General features: G+C 42.5%; 1 protein-coding gene across 1 annotated transcript in view; it reads left to right on the forward strand.

The window, feature by feature from the left end:
• Positions 1-103: 103 nt before the first annotated feature.
• Positions 104-22,659, forward strand: part of aox5 (aldehyde oxidase 5) — a 30,596-nt gene continuing 8,040 nt past the window's right edge. Inside the window, exons 1-14 of the mRNA XM_035744836.2 lie at positions 104-180; positions 1,206-1,263; positions 1,653-1,749; positions 1,956-2,064; positions 2,188-2,314; positions 2,490-2,551; positions 2,690-2,782; positions 3,630-3,710; positions 3,811-3,955; positions 4,134-4,226; positions 4,316-4,467; positions 5,041-5,134; positions 5,282-5,394; positions 5,696-5,880. Coding sequence (XP_035600729.1) covers positions 127-180; positions 1,206-1,263; positions 1,653-1,749; positions 1,956-2,064; positions 2,188-2,314; positions 2,490-2,551; positions 2,690-2,782; positions 3,630-3,710; positions 3,811-3,955; positions 4,134-4,226; positions 4,316-4,467; positions 5,041-5,134; positions 5,282-5,394; positions 5,696-5,880 — 1,463 coding nt within the window. The 5' untranslated portion in view covers positions 104-126. The remainder of the gene's footprint in view (positions 181-1,205; positions 1,264-1,652; positions 1,750-1,955; positions 2,065-2,187; positions 2,315-2,489; positions 2,552-2,689; positions 2,783-3,629; positions 3,711-3,810; positions 3,956-4,133; positions 4,227-4,315; positions 4,468-5,040; positions 5,135-5,281; positions 5,395-5,695; positions 5,881-22,659) is intronic.

The raw sequence follows: 22,659 nt of genomic DNA on the forward strand, positions 1-22,659 counted from the left end.
AATGTGTGTAAATGATTGTCAAGCTCAAGCCATGTGACGTTGGTCAATTCCAAAGGTATTTAAACTGCCACAAATTATAATTCAGAGACAGAGTTTCAGATTGCTGCTTTTGAGTAAACATCAATAATGTCCTCTCCCAACAGTTGCAGTGAATTGATTTTCTATGTAAATGGACAAAAGGTAAGAAATATTTTTCTTTCTAATATGTGACTATGGCTGTGTTCACACAGGTAGCCCAATTTTGATCTTTTGCCCTATTATTGGTATTTTGACCAACCAAATTGGCTCCCGAGTAGTGCAGCAGTCTAAGACCCCCGCATCTTGCTTGAGGCATCACTACAGACACCCTGGTTTGAATCCAGGCTGTATCACAACCAGCCATGATTGGGAGCCCCATTGGGCGGCGTGCAATTGGCCCAGCGTCGGCTGGTGTAGGCCTTCACTGTAAATAAGAATTTGTTCTTAACTGACTTGCCTAGTTAAATTATTATTTTTTTATCAGATATTTTGCCAGTAATGGAGCAAAATATCCAGACTATGCTTAATCATATTGGATCAACACATTATTTAGTCTCTATTAGATGTTGGTTTGACCATTTATACTGTACTGGTCTTTTGGAATAACATTAGGCCACATTTTCAAACTGCAGAGGACAGTATATTTTCCTTTTGCTGAGCAACTCAATTGACATTAGTTCCAAATGCATTTGAATAATAATTGTAATTTACGCAATGCAGTTGTCTGGTAAATGTCTATTGTGTTTGTGACACTTTCTATTATTTCTATGGTTAGTATGAGGAAGTCATATCACTTCAACAGTGTAAGAAAATGTTAAACAAAAGGCTGCTTTCTAAAATGTATAATCTACAGTTTTTCTGCATCTGAAATATTTTCTTATACAGTATTCAATATATTGATACAGATTCCTCCAGTCCTCCCACCTCAAAATGTTGACTTTTATGTAAAGCACATGATTGTCAGCAGACTGACACACCAATGTCATGATTATAGTCACAGATAACACTATAGATTAGATGCAGAGCATATGGCATTCTCAAGCATCCCGTGATATCATTTTGACTCTCCAGAGTGTTTGCTGTCGCCTGATGTAGATATGCCTTGTTACTGTTTTTTCACAGACAGGGGCTTGGTTGTCTTAGAATAGATTGTGACCTCTGTCTGTGTGCGTGTGTGTGTGTTTCAGATCTTAGAGAGGAATGCCGATCCAGAGGAGGTGCTCCTCAAATTCCTCAGAAGGAAAGGTACTTTTCCTCAACAAAATTATAACACCTTTTTGTATGTAAATAACAGCACATAATGTCTATGTTCTTCAAATCAAATTTTATTGGTCACATACACATATTAAGCAGATGTTGTAGCGAAATTCCAACAGTGCAGTTTTGGACGAGCAATGAAGTAGTGGCATTGACTAAATACAGTAAAATAGAATAAAGTATATACTGTACGTATGAGATGAGTAAGCAGTATGTAAACATTATTAAAGTAACTAGTGTTCCATTATTGAAGTGGCCAGTGATTCCATGTCTATATATACAGGGCAGCAGCCTCTAAGGTGAAGGGTTGAGTAGCAGTGAGGGTCATTTCAAAATGCTTAGCCAAAATCATCTACAAGTGTCTCTTCTCTATATAGTGCTTCTAACTGGGACTAAGTATGGTTGTGGAGGGGGTGGATGTGGGGCCTGCACGGTCATGGTGTCCAAATATGACCAACTCAACAACAGAGTTCTGTATCCTTTCTTTCTAATAGTGCCCTCACAACCATATGTGGGAAGCAAACCATTTAATTTAATATTTTACTAAATAACACCGTCACAAAATATAATGACTGAGAAATATAGTTTTGGAGTAAAATGACTGGAATCTTCTTCAGTTTGCATCACACTATTCTATTCGACACGGCACTGCTTGTTATATCCTTGACCACTGATCCTAGCCACTACACTGTTAACGCCTGTCTGCAGCCCATCTGCACACTGCATGGAGCTGCTGTGGTAACAGTGGAGGGTATTGGCAGCACCAAGACCAAACTGCATCCGGTTCAGGTAGGTCCTACTATACGGTTATATAGGGTTTTGTGATCCTAAATCCTACAAGTGGAGCTCACCATTCATTGTGGCTGGATTATATTTTTTGTAAGGAAAACTGATATGTCTACGTTCTTGCAGGAGCGTATAGCCAAGGCCCATGGCTCTCAATGTGGTTTCTGTACTCCAGGCATGGTGATGTCCATGTACACTTTACTGAGGAACAAACCACATCCTACTATGGAAGACATCAGAGAGGCTCTAGGAGGTCATTTAATTTATATTTTCTAGATAAAAAAAATTAAACATACTCTATTTCTTCTTCTTCTTTTTTTAAAATCATCTTTAGTAGTCCAAAGGTCTCCACAAAAACATTGGCTGTAGGTTCATCGCTAGCTTTTTTCAAACGTCATTGACAGTTTCTTTTTACCCCATTCTCAAAGGAAACCTCTGCCGCTGTACTGGCTACAGGCCGATCATTGACGGGTTCAAAACGTTCTGTGATGTGAGTAATGCCTTTAACCTATTTCCACAAGCTAGTTGTTTGATTCAAAACACATGTCTCTTAACCAAAATGCACATGTTTTCTCTTTTGATTACGTCGAAACATGTTCTGTAAAATGCATGTGTTACATATCACTAGGCATCAGAGAATGGAGAGGGATGTTGCCAGAATGGAGAATCTGGGGGAAAGTGCTGTATAGAGAATGGAACTAAGCAACACAAGGATAGTGATGTGAGTTAAATACTTTACATTTTCACCAAATTAATTCCAACCTTGTACATGCGCGTTAGGGAACGGTATAGTCCCTTTAACCCAACGAGTCCCACCGTAACGCCGGCCTGTTTTGGACATTTAATACCTTTTACACATTGTGTTTTTTAGCTACAGACTTCTGGGGTGAACCATTGGCTTTTATATTTCTTCTGCGTCCATGAGCCTGTGTGACTAATGGGGCTGAGCTAGAGTGGTGTTTGTGAGACAAGGGCGGATCCCGAAGGGGCGCGGGGCAGGGTCTTTTACAAAAATGTCTTTAGAGTTCGAATGGTTTCAGCTCCAAACTATTAAAAGCTGTCAATGAAAAGCTGAGACTCACAGATATGCACGTTTTGTGTCTATTGTGGCATGGTGTCTATAATACGCTCACATAGTTGCTGTCACAAACTCCACAAAGGTGTCATTAACTAGTAGGTTATTAATTTACCATTAAGCAAACTATTTCTTTACTAACAGCATTCATATAAATACGTTTTTGCTTTGTCCAGGCCTTGTTTTATGTCAATAAAAGTCATGAATGCAACTGTTTATATCTAATTGTTTTGTGTGGTACACTACTTGTAGCCCTGGTTGTTGTGAAAATGAAATGGTAAAACATTTTATTGTCATGCTAAATATGAGTGCTTGACATGCAGATAAATGAAAGTCCAAAGAATACCGTAACAGTACTTCATGTAAATGTAATCACAGCACATAACTACGGTGGCCCAAGAGGCAAAGTAGCTTTTTCAATTGAGGGGTAGTTGAAATGATGACACCAGGAAAGAATGATTGTGTTCTAAATAAATATTTGATACCTTGTCAGATCTCAGAGGAGCTGTTCCATATGGACAATGTTCTTCCGCTTGACCCATCCCAGGACCTCATTTTCCCTCCAGAACTCATGGTACATTAGATTCAGTCTTCACTCTAAAGAGACTTGTCTATTGTCAACTCAAACAGAACTAACTTGCAGAGAAATTTGATTTCACTCTTCTCTATACCAGATTATGGGAAAGAAACGTGCCTGTGGCAGTCTGTGTTTCCAAGGCGATAGGCTGAAGTTGATATCTCCAGTAGATCTGACCAATCTGCTTGAGTTGAAAACAGAATATCCTGAAGCCCCTGTGGTGGTTGGCAACACAACTATAGGTATTAACCTTTTGCTTTGCCATGTTGCTTTTGTATTTCAGAACTGCTTTCACTCAAACCCAAAATATTTTCCCCCATTAAAAAATAGACCCATACGTTGTACACGGTACAAAAAATATTAATCCTGACAACTGCTCAGCCACATTGTATCTATTATGTGTTCATTTATTTTGAGCAGGACCAAATATGCAAGTGAAAGGAGTCCATCATCCTCTCACCATCTACGCCGGGAGAGTTTCAGATTTACATACTGTGACGTGGGGGAAGGATGGTAGGTTTAGAAGTGTATTCATTGTCCGTTCGTTGAAAGAACTTTTCAGCTTTTCGTCATCTACTTGCTGTGTGTTCATGTCCATGCAGGTGTGAGTATGGGGGCAGTCTGCACCCTCTCCAGTCTGAAGGAGGAGATGGAGAGGGCTGTGAGGGAGATGGAGGCAGAGAGAACCAGGGGGTACCAGGCCCTGCTACAGACCCTACGGTGTCTAGCAGGGAAACAGATCCGCAACATGGCTGTAAGCCCTATAACCATTACCCACAGATACAGATGTTCTATCATAATTTGACCCGTATCTCACAGCAGGAAAGTCATCCTGCAGCAACAGTACACTTTAATCATTATGTGGATTATATAATTAATGGACATTTTTGTGTCGGCTGATACATTTTAAGTTAGGATAAATCAAGTCTGACTTTTTAAATGACCAACTTTAGAAGCCATTTTAAACCTTGAATACACTAGAATTTGCATTTCCTCCTGCACAAGAGGAACCTCCTGCATTTCCTCCTGCACATTCTCTGTGACAACAGAATTATCAAATTATGATAGCACCTGTATGTACCCAACAAACTTAACTGTGTTTGCTCAGATAGTTTCTCCTCACGTTGTCCTTTTCAGCATGGTTCCAGAAACTATGGTCAATGCGTAACCAGGCAAGCACACAGACAGTACAGCTTGGCTTGGCTATGTAGTGTGAAAAGGGTGTCGCTGGGCCATTGTCGTTATTGTTGACTACTGCATTACTCTTGCCTGAAAGCCTTATTGATGTGTTTTATTTGATCGGCTTTATGATGTCCCATGTCTACAGACCATTGGAGGCAATATCCTCAGTGCCAACCCAAAGTATGATCTCAATAGTGTTCTAGCTGCCTTGGACTGCACACTGCAGGTCATGTCTAAAGGTACTGTTGGCCAAAGCATTGATTCTTCTTGATTTGATCCTTTTCTTTCAGTTCGTGATCATGCAATATCACATGACCTAAATGGGAAGGACATGGTTGATTGAGTGATGCCTAGATTCGTAGTATGAAACTGTCTTTTTGTTGTAGAAAATGGGACAAGGGCGATCACTCTGAATGATGAACTCTTCACTGGCTTTGGCAAGACAGCGCTTAGACCAGATGAAGTCCTCCTGTCCATTGACATCCCCTACTCCAAACCAGTGAGGAATAACTGTTTTAATCCCTCATACAAATACCTCTCTGGATATTGATGATGACCTTAGTTTAACTCATAACTCCAACCTCTTTCAAGCTTTGGGTGCTGAGGATTTGGTTAATTGGTAAGTGAACATGAATAATCTGTTGCGAGGTTTTCAGGTTGGAGAAATGGTCTGTTGACTGTATTGAGGATGACTGTTGATTATTGACTGTATTATGTCTGTTGACTGTAATTGAGGATGACTGTTGATTATTGACTGTATTATGTCTGTTGACTGACTGTATTATGTTTGTTGATTGTAGTGGGAGTTTGTGTCCGCCTTCCGTCAGGCCCAGAGGAGGGAGTTTGCCTTCTCCATTGTCAACGCTGGGATGAAGGTGCTCTTCAGGGAGGGCACTAACATAGTGGAGTCTCTCAACATCTACTACGGGGGAGTGGGACCCACACTGGTCAAGGTTGGACGCACATGCCAGAAGCTTGTTGGGCGGTATGTAGACTGACAACAACATACTTTACAGACATTGCAGACCTGGGTTCAAATATTTGATTATGTAAATGCTTATTTTCTGTGTATTTGAGTATTTTCAAATAATGTGGCCCAAATTATCTGCAATTTCCTATAAATAGCCTACTATTTTAAAGTTTTTTTCAAATACTTATTTAAAATACAATTTTCCAAATGCCGGGGTTAAATGCATGTGGGGAGTGTATTTCAGTCAGTGTATTTGAGTATTTTCAAATACATGCCAATAGTTTCAACCTGGAATCCGGGGTAGACGTAACATAGTAAATCCTGGATACTCCAATTAGCAGAGGTGGGACCAAGTCATTGTTTTACAAGTCACAACTAAGTCTCAAGTCTTAGCACTCAAGTCCCAAGTCAAGTCCCAAGTCAAGACAGGCACGTTCGAGTCAAATCTCAAGTCAAGACCATCAAGTCAAGTCTCAAGTCCTAAACTTTGAGTTTCGAGTCCTAAACAAGTCATGTAATACCGTTTCATATTTTTAACAAGAGTAATAGTTAGTATATTACATTTACGCAAATCATTAATGCTTATCTATATATTTATTATTTTCCAAATAAACGTTATATTTCCAAGGAAATACATGGGTAGCCATGAGAAAGACCCCCCCCCCAACAGTGATCGACTATTGAGGATGGCTATGGGGCGCAATCGGCCGATGTAGACTTGTACACAATCACCCAACCTTAACACACACACACGCTCTCTCTGTGTTCTTCCAGTAGGCTAACGTATGTCAATGGTTTTTAGGAACAACAGTAACATCAGGCAGGATTTAGGCTACCAACTGCCTAGCCATCTTGGGTGCAATGATCACATTCCCGCACTAACTGCCTGTGTGGAGACTCATTGATTTAACGTTGCGTAGCCTACATGACACACTAGTAAAATAATCAGCTATTTTAATTTTTAATTTTACCTTTATTTAACCAGGCAAGAACATATTCTTATTTTCAATGACGGCAGTGGGTTAACTGCCTGTTCAGGGGCAGAACGACAGATTTGTACCTTGTCAGCTCGGGGGTTTGAACTCGCAACCTTCCGGTTACTAGTCCAACGCTCTAACCACTAGGCTACGCTGCCGCCCCAATATTAGCCATGACTTACCATTCTTTGTGCAGCTTCAAATGTCGAACAAAGTTGGAAATTGTTGCGTCTCCGTCTGTACTTTTCTTCCCACATGTTTTGCAAGTTTTTTGATACAGAGTCGTCTTTATATCTAAAAATAAATAATTTTGGGTATCATCTTTCTAAGGGCTCCATCTGAATTCACCCGCCGACGTTCCTCTGCACTGCCACGCACAACTTTTTCTCCAATGGCACAATTTGATTGGCTGCTGTCCGATTCAAACTGTAATCCGTTAAATGAAGAGTTGATGCGCTGCACATTTTGTTTAATAGCATAATCTTTCATATTTGGGCTTGGGGAGGGTATCAAGTCAAGTCACGAGTCATTGGTGTTAAAGTCGAGTTGCAAGTCATAATTTTTGTGACTCGAGTCCAAGTCATGTTACTCGAGTCCACACCTCTGCCAATTAGTATGATATGTTATGTTTCGTATGGTAGTTATTACATTTTGGAATTCCATAATCCATTTTGTATGATATTTTATCATTTGCATGATATGTAACAAATTTTAATTCGTACTGTTAGGTTCTAATTTTTCAGAGTAAATAACTCACACACACTAGAAAAGCTTAACCAAGTTGAATTCTTTCCAAAGAGTCGACACAGCTGTATTCAGATAAAGACATGTTTCCACCACTACAAGTATATATACTCCACTTTAGGCACCCCTCCTTCTCTCCAATCCTTACATCTTATGGTTCGACAGGAAGACGAAGTGATAGAGTAATAAACGGTTCTGTCTCTCTTAAGGTGACCTGAACTGACCTCAACCCCCTTGATGTCTAATCCAATGCTTTCCACCCGTATCACCTATTACACTTCCATGACTCCCTCCCATCCACCCAGCACATTCCACAGCCACTCTGTCTTTCTACAGAGAACCATTAACTTCTAACATAAAAACCAGTCTCTTTCACTCCTTTATATTCCATGCTTCTGATCTATCATGACTTTAGCATATCAATGTTCAAAGTTTACCCTGAATCCAACAGTCCCTCCTCTTGAACAATAGCTTCCTAATGTTCAATTTACATAAACTTGGAAATTACTTATAAATGGACAAACGATGATAATAAAACATGAATACATTTTTTTTTTTAAAGATTATAAATTAACGCACAATGATAAAAAACAAACAAATAATTATAAATGAACAAACAATGATAACAAAACATTCGCCGTGAGGTTTACAAACTCAGACTTATGGAGACTTATGGCCTCCGTTCTGTGATCACACCATACACAATTTTATTTTATACATCTCTCATCACACAAACAAAAGCCATTCCAGATCAATCTGTCTTGTCTTGTTCCATGTCAGCTGGAACGCTTTTTGTTTCTCCACTCTCTCCATCTGGTTCCTAAGAAAGTGATAGCATAAGACTTGGAAACCAACAAAAAAAGACACACAACGTAACAGTATTAACAATGTGATAACCTATGCATAATTATACACTGCTCAAAAAAATTAAGGGAACACTTAAACAACACAATGGAACTCCAAGTCAATCACACTTCTGTGAAATCAAACTGTCCACTTAGGAAGCAACACTGATTGACAATAAATTTCACATGCTGTTGTGCAAATGGAATAGACAACAGGTGGAAATTATAGGCAATTAGCAAGAAACCCCCAATAAAGGAGTGGTTCTGCAGGTGGTGACCACAGACCACTTCTCAGTTCCTATTCTTCCTGGCTGATGTTTTGGTCACTTTTGAACTGGCGGTGCTTTCACTCTAGTGGTAGCATGAGGTCGGAGTCTACAACCCACACAAGTGGCTCAGGTAGTGCAGCTCATCCAGGATGGCACATCAATGCGAGCTGTGGCAAGAAAGTTTGCTGTGTCTGTCAGCGTAGTGTCCAGAGCATGGAGGTGCTACCAGGAGACAGGCCAGTACATCAGGAGACGTGGAGGAGGCCGTAGGAGGGCAACAACCCAGCAGCAGGACCGCTACCTCCGCCTTTGTGCAAGGAGGAGCAGGAGGAGCACTGCCAGAGCCCTGCAAAATGACCTCCAGCAGGCCACAAATGTGCATGTGTCTGCTCAAACGGTCAGAAACAGACTCCATGAGCGTGGTATGAGGGCCCGACGTCCACAGGTGGGGGTTGTGCTTACAGCCCAACACCGTGCAGGACGTTTGGCATTTGCCAGAGAACACCAAGATTGGCAAATTCGCCACAGGCGCAAAGTGCTCTTCACAGATGAAAGCAGGTTCACACTGAGCACATGTGACAGATGTGACAGAGTCTGGAGACGCCGTGGAGAACGTTCTGCTGCCTGCAACATCCTCCAGCATGACCGGTTTGGCGGTGGGTCAGTCATGGTGTGGGGTGGCATTTCTTTGGGGGGCACACAGCCCTCCATGTGCTCGCCAGAGGTAGCCTGACTGCCATTAGGTACCGAGATGAGATCCTCAGACCCCTTGTGAGACCATATGCTGGTGCGGTTGGCCCTGGGTTCTTCCTAATGCAAGACAATGCTAGACCTCATGTGGCTGGAGTGTGTCAGCAGTTCCTGCAAGAGGAAGGCATTGATGCTATGGACTGGCCCGCCCGTTCCCCAGACCTGAATCCAATTGAGCACATCTGGGATACCATGTCTCGCTCCATCCACCAACGCCACGTTGCACCACAGACTGTCCAGTTGGCGGATGCTTTAGTCCAGGTCTGGGAGGAGATCCCTCAGGAGACCATCCTCCACCTCATCAGAAGCATGCCCAGGCGTTGTAGGGAGGTCATACAGGCACGTGGAGGCCACACACACAACTGAGCCTCATTTTGACTTGTTTTAAGGACATTACATCAAAATTGGATCAGCCTGTTGTGTGGTTTTCCACTTTAATTTTGAGTGTGACTCCAAATCCAGACCTCCATGGGTTGATACATTTGATTTCCATTGATCATTTTTGTGTGATTTTGTTGTCAGCACATTCAACTATGTAAAGAAAAAAGTATTTAATAAGAATATTTCATTCATTCAGATCTAGGATGTGTTATTTTAGTGTTCCCTTTATTTTTTTGAGTAGTGTATATGCATGGAAACCAAAGTCTGAGACCATGACGATTCCCCCTTTCTCTTCACCAGACTCTATGCCTCCAGGATACTTTTATGCTGGATTCCACAAAAACTAAAGCCCTAAAAAAAATCTCCTCATGCTTCCACCAAGACTTCCCTTTTAGGCCCCAGGTTCCGAGAGGTGTTCCCAAGTCATGTCATTGTCACTTTTTTCCCCCATCTCCTCCATTTCCACAACCCTACATCCTCTTAAGGTAACTCAGCGCTGTATATGCTTTCACATCAATTCCTTCAAAATATTGTTCAGAGTACAATTACCCCAACATCTATCCTCTTTCATGTGATACATGAACCAATAAAGCAGCTAAACCCCAACCCAACTATATGATGTTTAAAGTAGCTCCCAGACCCAACCCATCTGCATGTCTTACAGTGGAATCTAGTCTCTCTCTCTCTCTCTCTCTCTCTCTCTCTCTCTCTCTCTCTCTCTCTCTCTCTCTCTCTCTCTCTCTCTCTCTCGCAAAGCTTCCTCTGTCATGGCGTCTTCAAGCTCACCCATGATGCAGCTGGACCTCACTTCATGTGAGAACTATGCACCACCCCCAAGGAGAGACATGACAATCTTTACCGCTGCAGGCGCTGTAAGGAGTAGTGTGTGTGGACCAAACCAACACTGTCCCCAACACCTCCGCCTGGTGTGTCTTGATGCACATTCAATCTCCAGAATTCAGCACGTGCCCTTGGTTATCTCTGCTTTCACCTGAGGATATACACACTGCAACACATGGGTCATTTCCTGACAACATTAACAATCCTCTTATGGCAAGAGGATTGGGAAAAAGATGAACGAGTTGGGAATAATATCCAACCTAACAAAACACGGAGTCACAGGTTTCCTGAAAGTTTACCATAGTGTCTGAAATGCCACCACTATCTCTTCTACTCTCGCCATGATCTGGGTATGTGTAATGTTCAATTAAATCCCCATGTTGTGTACTGTTAACTGTCCTCCCTCTCCTATGAGCTATCTCCTGTAACAATATACAGTCTCTAGGCATGATATTCCTCTATGATACTCCTCTATCATCCCATCTAACGCATAACACGCAAGTCACTTCTCCTAATGCATTTCTACAGTTATAAACATACTAAAACATTATCAAATCAATTAGTCAATATACATCAATGTTCAAAGTTTACCCCGAATCCAACAGTACAATATATTACAGATTGCAATTCGTACAACATGTTACAAATGTGCAAACGTATGATATGTTACGAATTCCTATTTGTTATGGCTAACGCTAGGTTAAGGGGGTTATTTTATATATATAAAATGTTTTTTATATAACCTTTATTTATCTAGGCAAGTCAGTTAAGAACAAATTATTATTTACAATAATGGCCTAACCTAATTAACAATATGTTAATTGCCTTTTTCAGGGGTTTCGCGTGGGGATTCGATCCAGCAACCTTTCGGTTACTAGCCCAACATGCTAAGTAATTGCAAAGCTGCTAAAGTTGTCCGTGATGAGATTTGAACATGCAACCTTCAGGTTGCTAGACTTTGCTTTATACGCCTGACCCAGCACCCTGCTGTTGTGGACATTCATCACTAAGGACTCAAATTCAAAGTAAATTAAGTAATCTTAATTATCACTGCCGGAGAGTTTCATAAACTCAATACAAGCTTGATAAAAACTCTGAAAACGGCGTTCCCTTTCAGTCCTTATAAATTGCTACACAAACAAATCATATAAGCATGATTTACATTATTTATTATTAAACTTGGTTCCTGAATTTGACTGACTGATACCTCACGAAGCTTCTTCTCTCAAAGATGAGACCTTGAAACTGAGATACTCCTTTTGGGTCCCAGAGCAATGTTCTGGGCGTACTGCCAAATTGCTTATCTTCTAATGGCTGGGGGCAGTATTGAGTAGCTTGGCTGAATAAGGTGCCCAGAGGGGCCCAGAGTAAACTGCCTGCTACTCAGTCCCAGTTGCTAATATATGCATATTATTAGTATATTTGGATAGAAACCACTCTGACGTTTCTAAAACTGTTTGAATGATGTCTGTGAGTATAACAGAACTCATATGGAAGGAAAAAACCTGAGAAAAAATCCAACCCCGAAGTGGGAAATCTGAGACTAGTCGTTTTTCAACTCATTCCCTATTGAATATACAGTGGGATATTGGTCATGTTGCACTCCCTGAGGCTTCCACTGGATGTCAACAGTCTTTAGAGCCTAGTTTGATGCTTCTACTGTAAAGTGGGGGCGAATGAGAGGGGAATGAGTCAGAGGTCTGGTAGAATGCTTTGAGCTTGTGACGCTCGTTCACGTAAGAACAAGCTCTGTTCCATCGCAATTCTACAGACAAAGGAATTCTCTGGTTGGAACATTATTGAAGATTTATGTTAAAAACATCCTAAAGATTGATTCTATGCATCGTTTGACATGTTTCTACGGACTGTAATGGAACTTTTTGACATTTCGTCTGCTCCTAGTGAACGCGCTTCGTGACTTTGGATTTGTTTACAAAACGCGCAAACAAAAGTAGCTATTTGGACATAAATGATGGACATTATCGAACAAAACAAACATTTAATGTGGAACTGGGATTCCTGGCAGTGCATTTTGATGAAGATCATTAAAGGTAAGTGAATATTTATAATGCTATTTCTTACTGATGTTGACTGCACAATATGGTGGATATCTTTTTGGCTTGTTTGGTCTCTGAGCGCCGTACTCAGATTATAGCATGGTTAGCTTTTTCCCTAAAGCTTTTTTGGAATCTGACACAGCGGTTGCATCAAGGAGAAGTGTATCTAAAGTTCCATGCATAACACTTGTATTTTCATCACCATTTATAATGAGTATTTCTGTAAATTGATGTGGCTCTCTGCAAAATCACCGGATGTTTTTGGAACTACTGAACATAACGCACCAATGTATACTCAGATTTTTTTTATATAAATATGAACTTTATGGAACAAAACATATGTGTATTGTGTAACATGAAGTCCTATGAGTGTCATCTGATGAAGATCATCAAAGGTTAGTGATTCATTTTATCTCTATTTCTGATTTTTGTGACTCCTCTCTTTGGCTGGAAAAATGGCTGTGTTTTTCTGTGACTTGGCTCTGACCTAACATAATCATTTGTGGTGCTTTCGCCGTAAAGCCTATTTGAAATCGGACACTGTGGTGGGATTAACAAGAAGTGTATCTTTAAAATGGTGTGATATACTTCTATGTTTGAGGAATTTTAATTATGCAATTTCTGTTGTTTTGAATTTGGCCCCCTGCACTTTCACTGGCTGTTGTCATATCGAACCCGTTAGCGGGATCTCAGCCCTAAGAAGATTTATCAGTGATAGAAGAAATCCCTCCCATGTACAATCAATCAGTCACTCTCATGAACCAAGACAGGTTATTAGAAAAGCAGCATTATGCTAAACATACGATCTGATACACAGAGCAAATTTCTATCACACTCCCTCCTTTTATTACTCTGTGATAATTATTGCTAAATTTTAAGGTAAGCATTAGATTATGGCTTACAATATCAAAGGTTATATCAAAACACTTCCATAAAAAGTAAAACCAGACACTTTCAAACCCTTCACTCTGGGTTGTACAATCTAACTAGTAACTGATCCTTATTCCATAAATCAAATCAAATTGTATTGGTCACATACACATGGTTTGCAGATGTTTCTGCGAGTGTAGCGAAAGTGCAGCAATATCTAACAAGTAATATCTAACAATTCCACAACAAATACCTAATACATACAAATCTCTCGGTATAGGAATCGAATAAGAATATATATGGATGAGCAATGACAGAGCGCATAGACTAAGATGCAATAGATGAGTAATGCAAGAAATGCAAAGATTATTAAAGTGACTAGTGTTCTATTTATTAAAGTGGCCAATGATTTCAAGTCTGTATGTAGGCAGCAGCCTCTCTGTGCTAGTGGTGGCTGTTTAACAGTCTGATTTCCTTGTGATAGAGGCTGTTTTTCAGTCTCTCGGTCCCAGCTTTGATGCACCTGTACTGTCCTCACCTTCCGGATGGTAGCAGGTTGAACAGGCAGTGGCTCGGGTGGTTTTTGCCCTTGATGATCTTTTTGGTCTTTCTGTGACATTGTGTGCTGTAGGTGTCCTGGAGGGCAGGTAGTTTGCCGCCTGTGATTCATTGTGCAGACCGCACCACCCACTGGAGAGCCCTGCTCTCAATTTTGCATCTGTAAAAGTTTGTGAGGGTTTTGGTTTACAAGCCAAATTTCTTCAGCCTCCTGAGGTTGAAGAGGTGCTGTTGCGTCTTCTTCACCACACTGTCTGTGTGGGTGGACCATTTCAGTTTGTCAGTGATGTGTACCCAGAGGAACTTAAAATGTTCCATCTTCCCCATTGCTGTCCCGTCGATGTGGATAGGGGGTGCTCCCTCTGCTGTTTCCTGTAGTCTACAATCATCTCCTTTGTTTTGGTAACGTTGAGTGAAAGGTTGTTTTCCTGACACCACACTCCGAGTGCCCTCACCTCCTCCCTGTTGGTAATCAGGCCTACTACTGTTGTGTTGTCTGCAACCCTGATGACTGACTTTCCTACCTTCACCACCTGGGGGCAGCCCATTAGGAAGTCCTGGACCCAATTGCCCAGGGCGGGGTTGAGACCCAGGGCCTCAAGCTTAATGATGAGCTTGGAGGGTACTATGGTGTTGAATGCTGAGCTATAGTCAGTGAACAGCATTCTTACATAGGTATTCCATAGCCCTTACACTTGTAAAATCATTGCAGTAGAATGGTTTATTAATACCTTCATTTCATACACACATGCTTTATTACACAATTTAATTTATGGAAACACTATTGTCATGAGCAGAGGGGAGAACATGGTTATACTCTTCATGACCTTCAGTGAGTTCCTTATAGTCCACATTATCTTCATCATTCTCATCAGAAAATGGCATTTATTTTAGCCCAATCAAACTAACAGTCTCTCCTGCAGTTGCAGAATTGAACAAAATAGTTGCTGAGACCCGTGAGACAAAAGAAGAGCACAGAGCCTTACAACATGAAATCAGTGTTATCACATACAAGGACATACTCACAACATGGCCCATTTTGCAAAGTTCACAGACTATGATTCAAACATATTTGGCAGCCAAGCTGTCACCTCCAACTTGTTATCTTTATTGTCAGAGTAGCTTCTAGCGGTTTCTGATAATGACATTTCAGTGAGAGTTTTTGCAATTCTCTTCCTCCGGGTTCCTAAGAGAGTGATAGCAAAAGATTTGAAAAGCAAAAGAAATCACAAAATATGACAAGTATTAGTGCTATGCATAATCAAATATGGCAGGAAACGAAGTTTGATGATGATGACATGATGATTCCCACTCTCCCTTAGCCTGACTCTATACCTTCAGGAATACTGTACTGCTGGGGTCCAAACAAAATGGAGTCTGTAAAAAAACATCAACTCATGCTTTTTTACCCAGGAATACCAGTTAGGCAGCATGTTTTACAAGCGGCATTCCGACACCATATCACGCTCACATCGCCCTTTTTTTGCATGCTATGGCGGTCAACTAGTATAATTATTGTTCTACCAAACAAGCCCTCCCTCCTGAGTCTAGGATGTACAATGAATCTCTGTGGCTAGGCAGGTGTTGTTATCTTCCCAGCCCAAGTTCAGTACTCCCAGTCTTCTTATCAGTCAGGAAGAGCCTTGGGATTAGGAAGTGTACATTCATGCAGCCTGCCGCAGTCAACTAAATTCAGAGGCTGGACCCCTTTGTACTTTGTTTCCTGCGACAAATATATTTGCAAAACAAAAATATTTTTTTATAAATGTTTGCAAAAAACAGAAATACTTTATTAACATAAGTATTCAGACCCTTTGCTATGAGACTCGAAATTGAGCTCAGGTGCATCTCATTGATCATCCTTAAGATGTTTCTACAACTTGATTGGAATCTACCTGTGGTAAATTCAATTGATTGGAAATTATTTGGAAAGGCACACACCTGTCCATATAAGGTCCCACAGTTGACATTGCATGTCAGAGCAAAAACCAAGCCATGATGTTGACGGATCACCACCTCAAGCTGAACCTCGGCAAGACGGAGCTGCTCTTCCTCCCGGGGAAGGACTGCCCGTTCCATGATCTCGCCATCACGGTTGACAACTCCATTGTGTCCTCCTCCCAGAGCGCTAAGAACCTTGGCTTGATCCTGGACAACACCCTGTCGTTCTCAACTAACATCAAGGCGGTGGCCCGTTCCTGTAGGTTCATGCTCTACAACATCCGCAGAGTACGACCCTGCCTCAAACAGGAAGCGGCGCAGGTCCTAATCCAGGCACTTGTCATCTCCCGTCTGGATTACTGCAACTCGCTGTTGGCTGGGCTCCCTGCCTGTGCCATTAAACCCCTACAACTCATCCAGAACGCCGCAGCCCGTCTGGTGTTCAACCTTCCCAAGTTCTCTCACGTCACCCCGCTCCTCCGCTCTCTCCACTGGCTTCCAGTTGAAGCTCGCATCCGCTACAAGACCATGGTGCTTGCCTACGGAGCTGTGAGGGGAACGGCACCTCAGTACCTCCAGGCTCCAGGCTCTGATCAGGCCCTACACCCAAACAAGGGCACTGCGTTCATCCACCTCTGGCCTGCTCGCCTCCCTACCACTGAGGAAGTACTGATCCCGCTTAGCCCAGTCAAAACTGTTCGCTGCTCTGGCTCCCCAATGCTGGAACACACTCCCTCACGACGCCAGGACAGCGGAGTCAATCACCACCTTCCGGAGACACCTGAAACCCCACCTCTTTAAGGAATACCTAGGATAGGATAAAGTAATCCTTCTCACCCCCCATTAAAAGATTTAGATGCACTATTGTAAAGTGGCTGTTCCACTGGATGTCATAAGGTGAATGCACCAATTTGTAAGTCGCTCTGGATAAGAGTGTCTGCTAAATGACTTAAATGTAATGTAAATGTAATGAATTGTGCTTATAGCGCTAAGACAGGATTGTGTCGGGGTACAGATCTGGGGAAGGGTACCAAAACATGTCTACAGCATTGAAGGTCCCAAGAACAAAGTGTCCTCCATCATTCTTAAATGGAAAAAGTTTGGAACCACCAAGAATCGTCCTAGAGCTGGCAGCCCGGCCAAGCTGAGCAATCAGGGGAGAATGGCCTTTGTCAGGGAGGTCACTCTGACAGAGCTCTAGATTTCCTCTTTGGAGATGGGAGAACCTTCCAGAAGGACAACCACCAATCAGGCCTTTATGGTAGAGTGGCCAGACGGAAGCCACTACTCAGTAACAGGCACATGACAGCCTGCTTGGAGTTTGCCAAAAAGCACCTAAGGACTCTCAGACCATGAGAATGGAGATTCTCTGGTCTGATGAAATCAAGATTGAACTCTTGGCCTGAATAACAAGCGTCACTTCTGGAGAAAACCAGGCACTATCCCTACAGTCACGGATCCCTTCGGAACATTCATTACGCACACCTAACCCCTATTTCCCACTCAGTAACAGGCACATGACAGCCTGCTTGGAGTTTGCCAAAAAGCACCTAAGGACTCTCAGACCATGAGAATGGAGATTCTCTGGTCTGATGAAATCAAGATTGAACTCTTGGCCTGAATAACAAGCGTCACTTCTGGAGGAAACCAGGCACTATCCCTACAGTCACGGATCCCTTCGGAACATTCATTACGCACACCTAACCCCTATTTCCCACTGATTGGTACTTGTATAAGTGTGCCCTTTGGTTTCCATCGGGCTGTCGATTATTTTTACAATGTCTGTTGGTGTGTGTGATTACCTGTGCTGTGTGTTTTATGCTTTCGTACCCTCACAGATGATTACGGGTCTGATTACGGGTTATTTATTCAAGGTACTCCTCGTGCTTTTGTTTGGGATTCAACCCTGTGTTTTTGTTACGCGTTTGTTTGGTCTTCGTCCCCGTGCATTTTCACAGCACTCCGTAATTTGGTCTTAATAAAAAAACTATTACGCATTCCTGCGTCTGTCTCCCGAATCTCTTCATACCAGCGTGACATCTACGATGAAGCATGGTGGTGGCAGAACGGAGCAAAGTACAGAGATATCCTTGATGAAAACCTACTCCAGAGCACTCAGGACCTCAGACTGGGGAGATAGTTCACCTTATGACAGGACAATGAACCTAAGCACACAGTCAAGACAGTGCAGGAGTGGCTTCGGGACAAGTCACGTCACCCCGCTCCTCCACTCTCTCCACTGGCTTCCAGTTGAAGCTCGCATCCGCTACAAGACCATGGTGCTTGCCTACGGAGCTGTGAGGGGAACGGCACCTCAGTACCTCCAGGCTCTGATCAGGCCCTACACCCAAACAAGGGCACTGCGTTCATCCACCTCTGGCCTGCTCGCCTCCCTACCACTGAGGAAGTACAGTTCCCGCTCAGCCCAGTCAAAACTGTTCGCTGCTCTGGCCCCCCAATGGTGGAACAAACTCCCTCACGACGCCAGGACAGCGGAGTCAATCACCACCTTCCGGAGACACCTGAAACCCCACCTCTTTAAGGAATACCTAGGATAGGATAAAGTAATCCTTCTCACCCCCCCCCCTTAAAAGATTTAGATGCACTATTGTAAAGTGGCTGTTCCACTGGATGTCATAAGGTGAATTAACCAATTTGTAAGTCGCTCTGGATAAGAGCGTCTGCTAAATGACTTAAATGTAAATGTAAATGTAAGTCTCTGAATGTCTTTGAGTGGCTCAGTCACAGCCTGGACTTGAAACCGATCAAACATCTCTGGAGAGACCTGAAAATAGCTGTGCAGCGACACTCCCCATCCAACCTGACAGAGGTTAAGAGGATCTGCAGAGAAGAATGGGAGAAACTCCCTAAATACAGGTGTGCCAAGCTTGTAGCGTCATACGCAAGAAGACTTGAGGCTGTAATCGCTGCCAAATGTGGTTCAACAAAGTATTAAGTATATACTTACAGTACCAGTCAAGTTTGGACACACCTACTCATTCAAGGTTTTTTATTTATTTGTACTTTTCTACATTGTAGAATAATATTGAATACATTAAAACGAAAATGAAATAGCACATATAGAATCATGTAGTAACCATAAAAGTGTTAAACAAGTCTAAATATATTTGAGATTCTTAAAAGTAGCCACCCTTTGCCTTGATGACAGCTTTGCACACCCTTGGCATTCTCTCAACCTGGCTTCATGAGGTAGTCACTTGGAATCCCTTTCAATTAACAGGTGTGCCTTGTTAAAAGTTCATTTGTGGAATTTCTTTCCTTTTAATGCGTTTGAGCCAATCAGTTGTCACACCAGCCTTCGCTTTGGCTCCTCCTCTTGTCCAGCTCAGGCATTCGGCGTCGCCAGCCTTCCAACTGCTGCCAAACCTACTGTTGGGAAACACACTTCACTCATCAACCCCGGACTTGTGTCGACATCATTACACACACCTGGTTCCAATCCCCACTTTATCACTGTATATATACTCACTTTGCCACTTTGCCACTTTGCCTGAGAGGAATCTCTCTGACATTTTCTTGAGTACTTTATATTTTGCACTTTGGGTTCACCCTGTGCCATTTTGTTTATGAAGATATATTTAGAGCACAACAGCGTTTGGGTTACGTCTCTCTTTGATCTATGGTGCTTAAATAAATTCAGTAGTTGTAAACCTGCGACTGCCTCCTGCCTACTCCTTTCTACACCAGTGACAGAATGACAAACCCAAGAAAACAGCGAAGCTCCGCCACCACTACTCGTGCCTGGAGCGCCTTGGGACTGCATTGGACGAGGTGCTCCGGGCCGTACACCAACTGCAGGCTACACCAGCACCTTCCCAGCTCCCCGCGTCATTCCAGCCACCCCACCACCATCTACATCAAATCTACAAAATTCTACAAATGTTACATTTCAAGAACAACTGCAGTCGCAAAAACCATCAAGCGATTTGATGGAACTGGCTCTCATGATGACCGCCACAGGAAAGGAAGACCCAGAGTTACCTCTGCTGCAGAGGATAAGTTCATTAGAGTTAACTGCACCTCAGAAATTGCAGCCCAAATAAATGCTTCACAGAGTTCAAGTAACAGACACATCTCAACATCAACTGCTCAGATGAGACTGCATGAATCAGGCCTTCATCGCCAAATTGCTGCGAAGAAACCACTACTAAAGGTCATCTATAATAAGAAGAGACTAGCTTGAGCCAAGAAACAAGATAAATGGATATTAGACAGGTGAAAATGAGTCCAAATTTAGATTTTTGGTTCCAACCGCTGTCTTTGTGAGATGCAGAGTAGGTGAACAAATGGTCTCCGCATGTGTGGTTCCCATCGTGAAGCATGGAGGAGGAGGTGTGATGGTGCTTTGCTGGTGACACTGTTGGTAATTTATTTAGAATTAAAGGCACACTTAACCAGCATGGCTACTATAGCATTCTGCAGCGATACATCATCCCATATGGTTTGCGCTTAGTGGGACTATCATTTGTTTTTCAATCGGATAATGACCTTTATTAACACACCTCCAGTCTGTGTAAGGGCTATTTGACCAAGGAGAGGGATGGAGTGCTGCATCAGATGACCTGTCATCCACAATCATCCGACCTCAACCCAATTGAGATGGTTTGGGATGAGTTGTACCACAGAGTTAAAGAAATGCAGCCAACAAGTTCTCAGCGTATGTGGGAACTCCTTCAAGACTGTTGGAAAAGCATTCCTCATGAAGCTGGTTGAGTAGAACTATTGGTAAATTGTCCAAAACTAATTTAGAATGACAGTCCATAATGCTTTGCGTTGCTCCTATCACTCGGCACTCATTCTTCTGGTGTTTCTTCATTTGCTTCTTCAGATAGCTTTACAGTTCATCCTCCCAATGGCACACATGTAACTCATGCATGTCGAGGTGAATGGCCCTTGATAATATATGCCATTTAGCAGACGCTTTTATCCAAAGCAACTTACAGTCATGTGTGCATACATTCTACGTATGGGTGGTCCCGGGAATCGAACCCACTACCCTGGCGTTACAAGCGCCATGCTCTACCAACTGAGCTACAGAAGGACCACATGTCCCGATTTCAATATCTGTGGAATAATCTGATTTTCCCAAACAGACGAATGTCTCACTTGAGCCGGCACCACCATCCTTTACGGTCAATTCTGTCTTGTCCATTTTCAAACTAGTACACCAGCAGAATGAGAGAAGTTTAGACGTGATCTCTCTCCATGCTCACTCCACATGGACGGTCTCCGGACTCATGCTGTACTCCTGAGAGAAAAGGCCATAGTGAACGCCATTGTTGCCATTACTTCAGCCAGTTAGAGGGGAAGGGGCTCACACTGTTCTCGGTCTAATTATCCCTTCCATGCATCTAGATACCATCTGTGGTCCCCTTCACCATAAGCTTGAAAGAGGATAGACCAGAACAAAAGGGCCTGTTCACTGTATGACAAATTATTACATTCCCAATATTCCCAATATTCTTAATATTCTTAATAAGACAAATGTCAAAGAGAATAAAAACACACTGTTGAAACCATTTTTCAAATTGGCTTATACTCCTTTATCATCAATCAATCAATCACTCAATCAATCAATCAATCAATCAATCAATCAATCCAATTTATTTATAAATCCCTTCTTACATCAGCTGTTGTCACAAAGTGCTGTACAGAAACCCAGCCTAAAACCCCAAACAGCAAGCAATGCAGGTGTAGAAGCACGGTGGCTAGGAAAAACTCCCTTGAAAGGCCAAAACCTAGGATGAAACCTAGAGAGGAACCAGGCTATGAGGGGTGGCCAGTCCTCTTCTGGCTGTGCCGGGTGGAGATTATAACAGAACATGGCCAAGATGTTCAAATGTTCATAGATGACCAGCAGGGTTAAATAATAATAATCACAGTGGTTGTACAGGGTGCAACCGGTCAGCACATCAGGAGTAAATGTCAGTTGGCTTTTCATAGCCGATCATTCAGAGTATCTCTACCACTCCTGCTGTCTCTAGAGAGTTGAAAACAGCAGGTCTGGGACAGGTAGCACGTCCGGTGAACAGGTCAGGGTTCCATAGCCGCAGGCAGAACAGTTGAAACTGAAGCAGCAGCACGACCAGATGGACTGGGGACAGCAAGGAGTCATCAGGCCAGGGAGTCCCGGGGCATGGTCCTAGGGCTCAGGTCCTCCGAGAGAGAGAAAGAAAGACCTCACCAAGAGTTACAATGTCAGGGAGTTAGAGGGCTAATGCTTAGGGAGAAATCCTGACCATACAGCAGACCCAATTTGGTGAGATTTGTTTTGACACAAGACAAAAACAAAACATACAAAACAACAACACTTCCTCATATTTACCAGCATTTACATACTACACTTAAATCCCACCCAATCTCTCTAGCCTTTCTAGCGAGGGCGATTAGGTCTCACCAGAAAGTCAGGACAGAGGTCATGAAGTGAGTGTTCTTTTCCCTTTGCTTTCCCTGTACTTCAGACTCATTATTTAAAGACATTTCTAACATTCTGTGTACCAGGTTTACATTGAGTTTTTCAGTAAATTTCTCATCAGGTGAA

The sequence above is a fragment of the Oncorhynchus keta genome, chromosome 30 (genome assembly GCF_023373465.1).
Source record: "Oncorhynchus keta strain PuntledgeMale-10-30-2019 chromosome 30, Oket_V2, whole genome shotgun sequence".
NCBI lineage: Eukaryota > Metazoa > Chordata > Actinopteri > Salmoniformes > Salmonidae > Oncorhynchus > Oncorhynchus keta.